An 8,563-nucleotide genomic window follows, 5' to 3' on the forward strand; every position below is an offset into this window, starting at 1 on the left:
TCTACACAACACCAGGCCTGCTAGCGACAAATGGGGTACGCCTGTCTCAAAGCGGAAAAAGGATCTTTGCACAGGCGTTAGCAGGGCTCATTGAAAGAGCTTGAAACTAGATTTGAAGGGGGAAAAGGGACAAAACCAGGCTCGCTAGAGATAAGCCTGGGGGTGGCACACCACTGTTTAGGGACAGTGTGCTAGCAAGGTCCTTCAGCCTGCCATCTCAGTGAAGGTAGCGGATGGAGATCCATGCAGCAGCAAAGACACAAGGGTTATTGATGTGTTCGAAACCACAGAAGCAGCTGAGAACGGTCATGTAGGAATTAGGGCTTCTTGCCCAAAAAGGTGATATTAGGAAAAATTTCTTCAGCGAAAGGGTTATCAAGCATTGGAACAGGCTGCCCAGGGAAGTGGTTGAGTCACCATTCCTGGAGGCATTGACAAGACCTGTAGATGTGGTGCTTAGGGACATGGTTTAGCGGTGGACTTGGCAGTGTTAGGGTTACGGTTGGGTTTGGAGAACTTTAACTTCTCCAACCTAAACGATTCTATGATTCTACATTTCTCAGCTCAGGCAGAATGGAAACAGTAGTGGAAGAACAGATAGATAAGTCTGATCTGTAACAGTTACACAAGCTGGACAACAGATAGCCCCACAAAACCAAACTGTTTTTGAGGGCATCTGTGAACCAGCCACATGGATACAGCATACTACGATGGCAGTGACCAACAACAGCCTTCCACCCTGACATCAGCATAGCCAGCAAGGTGGGACTTACCCAGGCAGTCATAAGGAGGGAATGAAGCGTCAATGGTGTTGGTGGAGGTAGACCGTAGATGTTGGTGAGACACAGCTCTTTGAACTTCTGGCCGATCAGGCTCAGTACTTTTTCTACTTGATGCGGGGAGCCTGCAAGACAAAAATCCAGCAGAAAATCTGTAGCACAGATATGCTGAGGACACCCCCACCATGTGAAGCAATATATCTACCAGAAGCCTTCTGCACCACATTAACAACTTAAGTTTTAATAGATTGGCCATGTAACCTGATATCAGACCAACAGGAGCAACTCAGACTGCCAGGCCCCACTGTCAACAGCTTTAGCCTCCAGTATGAACCCAATTCACCGGCAGGGCTTTTTCAGCCACAATTAAACTAACATTCTTTACAGTTCAGAACACTACACATCCCGTAGCTCCTCCTTCAAGCCTGAAGTGATCCTGCAAAAGGTGTTGGTTAAATACAGCAGCCAAAGATGTTAAAATGCATTCTCACCTCTAGAACAGAGGGTTCACACACCAAGGCACAGGCGACTTGGCATATACCTCTACTTTAACAGCACTGAGCAGAAAGTTTTGTAAAGCACTGGACTCACGAAGCCTCTAAATCTGTTTAAATTCCTCACCCATCTAATTAAGGCCCCCAAGCTACATATTAGACCATGAATAAAGAGGCATTCCACTTACCTTCGATGTGACAGACTTGGGAGTCACGGAAATAAGGTAGCGTTGAGACATAAATTTTGGCACCAGACGCTTGCCTCAAGAAGCTCATAAATCTTCCTTGTTTGCCAATCAAGCGGCCAACTAATTCCTTTATGAAAGAGACAAGAAAGCAACAGTCAGGAAGAGAAACGTAGATTAAACAACACTGTTCTCTGGTGCTTATTTCACCTTCACCCACATGCCCAGCTCCTGTAGCATAGGGCCAGGCAGGGTAAATACAAGGCAACGCTGGACCAGGGCAGAGTTCAGCTGGTCTGTGGTAAGTCAAGGGAGATACAGACCAGTAAGCACAGCTCATGTGGATAGATCCATCTTCTTATCTTGTAGAACGACACAGACACAACGGGACAAAACCAGGCCTGGTAAAGGCTACTGTCTTCCTACACTCAAGTCAAGTCACATCCGCTCCCAATCTCCCACCACTTTTTTTTTTTTTTAAAGCACGCTACATGCATTTTTCATTTAGGTATATATGAAATACTAAGTTTTAGCAACTTTTAAACAAACTAATTAGATTAGAAAGGGAGTAGATAAATTCACAGGAGAGTAAACCAGGCTGTCGTGCCTGTTAGACTACAGAGTCCCTGGACAGCTGGGCGGGGTGATGAAGAGATGTCTGTGCAAGCCCTGTCACTTCTGCTCTTCCACTAGCATCTGCCATCACTTACTGTCAAAGACCAGATACCAGAGCAGAAGTGTTGGGCCTGAGTCACTATGGGTAATCCTATACAATGTAAAGTTAGCTACTTTAAGAAAAGCGACAGCCTGTCTTTGCTAACCACTGAAACGTATTTTTCTGCTGTAGAACTGCTTCCTTAGCCTGTGTTTTACTGATCCATTAAAATGCCTGTTACATGTCTTCCCTGGGCTCACAGCATCCAAGCAGTCAAGGCAGCATGCTTATCCTGCCGGGAGCTGCCGTCTCATTCCTGGCTGTCATTATTCGGGTCTGCTGAGCAGCAGAACTGCAGAAGCAATGCTGTGCAGGACAGCCACAGGTGATTTTGCATGTTCAAAGCAGGAAGGAAGGTATGAATATAGTCCTAAAAAACACTCTCTCTCTCAACGCAAAAGAAAGCTCACTGTAAAGACAGAGACACAGCAGCTCCACAGAATAGCTCAGATGAGCATTCAGCTTGTGAGGAAGGGTTTGGACAGGCAGTTGAAACTAACCCTCCTACTGAGTGGAAAGAAAAAAAAAATCATCACCTGCTCTTAATACCTGTGTAACCTCAAAGCCTGCTGAATGCTTTCAAAGCATCAGACTAACAGATTGGGGTGGAAGATAATGGGGAATAATGAGTCCAACAACCAGCGTTACCCTGGGTGTAGCCCTGACATGCCTCTTGTTTGCAGTTGTGTACTGGCTCTTCACTCCTGTCAAGTCCTAATGGGAGCCAAATGCTCAAATTCTCCTTGATTTGTTGTTAATCTCCCTGGGATGGCACTGAGCCAGTACCAGACTGGAAGAACCAGGAGATGGCTATGTAGGGCAGGGCAGGATGCGTGAGCAGGCCAGCAGCTGGTTACCTTTGGGACCTCTATTTCCCAGATAATGTAGTCGGACTTGCTGGATTCTCCTCCCAGCTTAGAGTTCTGGCGAGTCACTGTCTTCCTCATGGCACAGCCACTGTCCACAAAATCCACGTTATTTACATGCGAACCTACAAGACATGCACACGTGTCAGCATTCAGACAACCCACGCGATCCAGCTACCAGACACAAGGCCATGAAAATACATCATCTCATAGAGAGGTTGCATTCAGCTCTTCCTATGCATTCAGTTGGGATGTTCCTGCATCAGGTTCTCCAGTATTTCAGAAAGGGTAAAGTCCCGTCACACACAGCCTACTGAAAGTTTCCTTTCATTCCTGGAGAAAAACCTGGACACCTCTGGGAATGCAACAGAAGGAGGCCTGAGTTCAGAAGGAGTTCTTCAAACACGGTGAGCAGCAGAGGCACTGTCAGTCTAAGTCACCAGCTGAATGAGAGCTATGCTAACATCAACACTGAGCTGCTGCTGCTGCAGTAAGGTATTTTGCATTTTCCCCATGGCTTAAACAGGGCTCTTCGCAGGGAGTTCAGCATGCAGGGGGGGACATGCAACCTATTCATCTGCTCTTTGCACGGGCATTACCTTCCTGCCTCAGCAGGGGTTGCACAGTGACCTGAGTGCCAGGTGTGCCCACTACTAGCTGGGGTAGGGGACTGCCTCTTGCCCAAATTTGTCATATGCCTGAAGAAACAAGGTGCCAGAGCTGAGCTATGTTTTGTTCCCAAACCACCAGCTGATACCAGGAGCAATTCTACTTGGGAAGGGGACAAACTCAAACAGCTTCCTCCTGGTCAGAGCCCAGATACAGTCAGTGTAACACAAGGTTGATCCTTCCTCCAGATTAACAAGCAGAAGCATGAAGATCCTCACCTGCTTGCAAGTATTCAGACCATCCAGTGCTCGACCAAAGCAAAAAATAAACACAATAGCTGCTTCACATTTGCCACATCTTAACCAGTAACCCAGCACAGATGCCTAGAAAGTCAAAGGCAAACAGTGCAGCTGTTTGCCATAGACTTCCTAGACAGGGATGAGGATTTAAGTCTCACAGCCTGGGTGTGAAGGTCAGCTGGAGGACCATCTATCCAACATAGCCACATCATCAGCTTTACCTGCTGCATCCCCTCTCCCTACCCTTCAGCTGTCTCAGTGCAGAACTTTCAGCCCTGGTCATCACCAGGCTCCACAACATACTCTTGTACCTTCTTGTCACACTAGAATTCACAACAAGGCAAAACCGTTTTCTTTCTATGGTTACTCTCACCAGTGAAAATGTTTTGGGGGTTTAATCCTTAATTGCTGGCAAACTGAATCCCCATGTCTTGCAACAAGCAGCGTTCCAACTACTTTGTAGCAATTGCAACAAGTCTTATGAGGAGCGTCTGAGGGAACTGGGGTTGTTTAGCCTGGAGAAGAGGAGGCTGAGGGGAGACCTCATCGCGCTCTACAACTACCTGAAAGGAGGTTGTAGCGAGGTGGGGGTCGGTCTCTTCTCCCAAGTAACCAGCCATAGGACGAGAGGAAATGGCCTCAAGTTGCGCCAAGGGAGGTTTAGACTGGACATTAGGAAAAACTTCTTTACTGAAAGAGTGGTCAGGCCTTGGAACAGGCTGCCCAGGGAAGTGGTGGAGTCGCCATCCCTGGAAGTATTTAAAAGACGTGTAGATGTGGCGCTTAGGGACATGGTTTAGTGGGCATGGTGGTGTTGGGTTAACGGTTGGACTTGATGATCTTTAGAGGTCTTTTCCAACCTTAATGATTCTATGATTCTAATTACAAAAGACATCCTGTCATTAAGGGCTCTTGGCACCACAGGGTCCTATCAAGGATTTTAACATCCATCCCCAAGGTCACACGGGTGAACATTTGCTCAGACAGCTTTGTATTCTGCCAGGCACACACCATCCAGGATCTAGAAGGCAAAAGCAACACAGAAACAGATGGAGGAACTCCTTGAACATTGCTCCCTGTTGGGATTTCTTGGCGTGCACCTACTCTTCCAAGCAAAAAGGCTTCAGGGTAATTGGTCTGCAACCAACTGATTTTATCACAATTCATCAGAGCACTTCCCCGGTTCATCCAGCAACACCTCAGAAACCTGAACAGATGGAGGAACTCCTTGAACATTGCTCCCTGTTGGGATTTCTTGGCGTGCACCTACTCTTCCAAGCAAAAAGGCTTCAGGGTAATTGGTCTGCAACCAACTGATTTTATCACAATTCATCAGAGCACTTCCCCGGTTCATCCAGCAACACCTCAGAAACCTGCCTTACAGCTTCCTTTCAGCAGCAGCCCATAAACACAGAGAAGAACCCCGTGCTTACTAGAGGCTGCCTGAACCGAAGCAGAAACCATTTCTATTAACAGGTCTCAAACCAGCAAGGTGTTCAACAGCCTGGCCGACATCCAGACATGGTCCATTTCACTGGGCTACTTAAGCACATGCTTAGCTTTAGACGCTAAGCTTTGTGCTGAAAGGGGACTAGCCTGTTCACCCCTTTGCAGTACACCCTGAAGATCACCCAGCTAACACTGGATCCCACCAAGATGGGAATTCTGAGAGCAAATGCATACCCACCTGCACGAGGGCTAAGTATTCATCTACTGGGGAAGTTAAACACAAAGAGGATTTATCTGAACATGTTCTGAAGCAGAAGGGTTACAGCACATAAAATGCCTCTTCACCACATTCTTGTAGGAGGATTTTCAAATCCCTTACCTCCTGAGTGATCTCCATGCATCCCTGTTGCCCGCTCATGATGCAAGTCCGGACCAGCCTCATTCAGTATCCCATTACTGTATGGCACTTGGCTGTCTTCAGGTAGCTTCAGAATAGGAGGTTTTTCACTTGGTGAGCTCTGCTCAACAGACGTGTCTTGGGTTGCAGATATGCTCAGTGAGTCCCAATGCTGGCCTGATGCGACAGACAGCACTGTGTTCTGCAATGAGTCCTCCACACTTGTCCCATGTTCAGATGTGTATGTGCTGCACCCAGAGTCCTCCAAAACCAAAGGTGACTTTTCCAGTGACCCCCCATGGTTTTCCACAGGAGTCCGATCAGCTCCTTGGGACTCATTGCCCACACAGTTCTTCATCTGACAGTCTTTTGTGTCTCCATGAACAGCGCTGGATAAACAGCCATGTGTTAAAGAGCTGGAATCTGTCACATTCTGATCCTGTTCCTCTGTCTGCGGGGATGTCAGTACCGCAGCATCACCGTTCGCAGCAATGTTCTCATCAGCTACTGTAGCTTCCTCCGTAACCATCTGATCAGAGGAAACAACGCTTGCCGTCTCCACCGCTCTCTCAACTCGGCTGGCTGCAGCCTGGCAGATCCGAGTGGACACATCACTTGCAGCACCAGGCAGCACTTGCTCACTGCACACACAGTTCTTCATCTGAGAGTCTTTTGTGTCTCCATGAACAGCGCTGGATAAACAGCCAGGTGTTAAAGAGCTGGAATCTGTCACATTCTGATCCTGTTCCTCTGTCTGCGGGGATGTCAGTACCGCAGCATCACCGTTCGCAGCAATGTTCTCATCAGCTACTGTAGCTTCCTCCGTAACCATCTGATCAGAGGAAACAACGCTTGCCGTCTCCACAGCTCTCTCAACTCGGCTGGCTGCAGCCTGGCAGATCCGAGTGGACACATCACTTGCAGCACCAGGCAGCACTTGCTCACTGCACACACAGTTCTTCATCTGAGAGTCTTTTGTGTCTCCATGAACAGGGCCAGATAAACAGCCGTGTGTTAAAGAGCTGGAATCTGTCACATTCTGATCCTGTTCCTTCGTCTGCGGGGATGTCAGTACCACAGCATCACCCTTCGCAGAAATGTTCTCATCGGCTAAATGAGGCGTAACCATCTGATCAGAGGAAACAACGCTTGCCGTCTCCACAGCTCTCTCAACTCGGCTGGCTGCAGCTTGGCAGATCCGAGTGGACACATCACTTGCAGCACCAGACAGCACTTGCTCTGTTGCTGCCAAAATGACCTTGGAAATTATGTGTATTGCTACTTGCTCGATTTTCTCAACTTCTTCCTTGTCCAAACTCACTCCTCCAATCTTCTCTCTTTCCAATTCATCTCCTTTTGGCTGTGTGTCCTCCTCCTGACACACAGGTACAGTACTGGCAATTGACTCAGACATCTCTTCTTTCCTGGACTGCTCCAAACAGGCAGACTCCAAACTATCCGGTAACATGCTCACTGCAGGATCCCTGTGACTTGATATGACTTCATCTCTATTATTGAGAAAGGCTTCTGGGGTATTGGCTTCCTTCTCCAATCCCAAGCAAAGGGCTGTCACAGAGCCGGTATCCAAAAGTACAATTTCTGGCATCTGGCTTTCCTTAGGGGGCTTAAATGAAGAATCATCTGACTGCTCCACACTGCTGATCTCTGTGATTCCCAAAGACTTTTGCGTCAGTGTCACTGACGCTGATGGCCACTGATCTTGGTCTGCACTAGAGCTTGAATCCTGTAGAAGGCTCACTGCAGCACTGCTGTGACACTCTGTGCTCTTTGAGATCAGAGGGAGAGAAACACAAGCAGGGACACCGCTTTCATCTTGAGATTCTGTTGTCTCTAGTTTTTCACTGTCGTCCTCAAGGGTGCTGGGCTGAATTGTCGTTACTGACAGGTCTGGAAGGTCCTGTGAGAGATCTAGCCTCTCATGAGTCTGACACAGAAGAGAGGGCGTCGTCAACCCTGCTGACAGCAGGGAGGTCGAGGTTTCATTCTCTAGGCATTCCTCTACCGACAAGAGACGCCGTCTTCGAGGAACACATGCTTCTGTTTTGGGTGATGAATCATTCTCTGGCACTTCTTCCTGTTGCTCTTCTTCAACAGCTATTGCTTGTTCCTCATGGTAGCTTGCATGCTTTTTTCTATAGGAATAGATCCACCAGCAGCCAAGAAGTGCCAGCGCTCCAGGTATGGCATATGAAATGACACTGCGGAAGCGTAAAGCCATTTTACAGGCCCTCAGCAATTATATCTAGAAGAAGAAACAGAAACCATGTTAAAATAGTCACAGGGAAGGTAACAGGAAGGCTAAAGTTTCATAAATGCCTTGAGGTATTTTGATTAGCATGAACAGGCTTGTTTTCCAGACGCTCTTTAAACTTCACATCTCTTCTCTACCAGCAGACCACAGAACAAGACCCTGACCTAAGACTAGGGATATCTGGACATTTCTCACCATTCTACTCATCAATTTGACCTTACCTCACCTTTACACTTAAAACAATTTCACCTTCTTTCTCCTGTCTCACCAGGTCAGTACTACACACAAGGACAGCACTGCAAGTCTCTCCAGCATCAGGCTGGGTTCGCAACACAGCTGTACCACAAGCATTGCATGCCAAGGACTTGATATGCTGCAGGTCTCCCCACTTCTCCGCTTGAAAGGCAGCATCACATTCCCCAGAGTTTTATAGGTTGACAACACACGCTTCTCTAAAACATAACTCACTGAAGGTGAAGGGCTTTGCTAACGTTCGCA

The 8,563-nt window shown here is 47.7% G+C and overlaps 1 protein-coding gene across 1 annotated transcript; it reads right to left on the reverse strand.

Annotated features, from left to right (window-relative positions):
* Window positions 1–773: 773 nt before the first annotated feature.
* AKAP1 (A kinase (PRKA) anchor protein 1) lies at window positions 774–8,032 on the reverse strand (the record flags this gene model as incomplete). The annotated part of the gene is made up of 5 exons (XM_009588229.1): window positions 6,983–8,032; window positions 5,776–6,685; window positions 3,031–3,164; window positions 1,462–1,588; window positions 774–904 (listed from the first exon to the last, which is right to left on the reverse strand). Coding segments are annotated over exons 1-5 (2,352 nt in total), but the record flags the coding sequence as incomplete, so codon positions are not given.
* Between the last annotated feature and the right edge of the window lie 531 nt (window positions 8,033–8,563).

Source organism: Fulmarus glacialis, unplaced genomic scaffold (assembly GCF_000690835.1).
Source record: "Fulmarus glacialis isolate BGI_N327 unplaced genomic scaffold, ASM69083v1 scaffold6282, whole genome shotgun sequence".
In the NCBI taxonomy this organism is placed as follows: Eukaryota; Metazoa; Chordata; class Aves; order Procellariiformes; family Procellariidae; genus Fulmarus; species Fulmarus glacialis.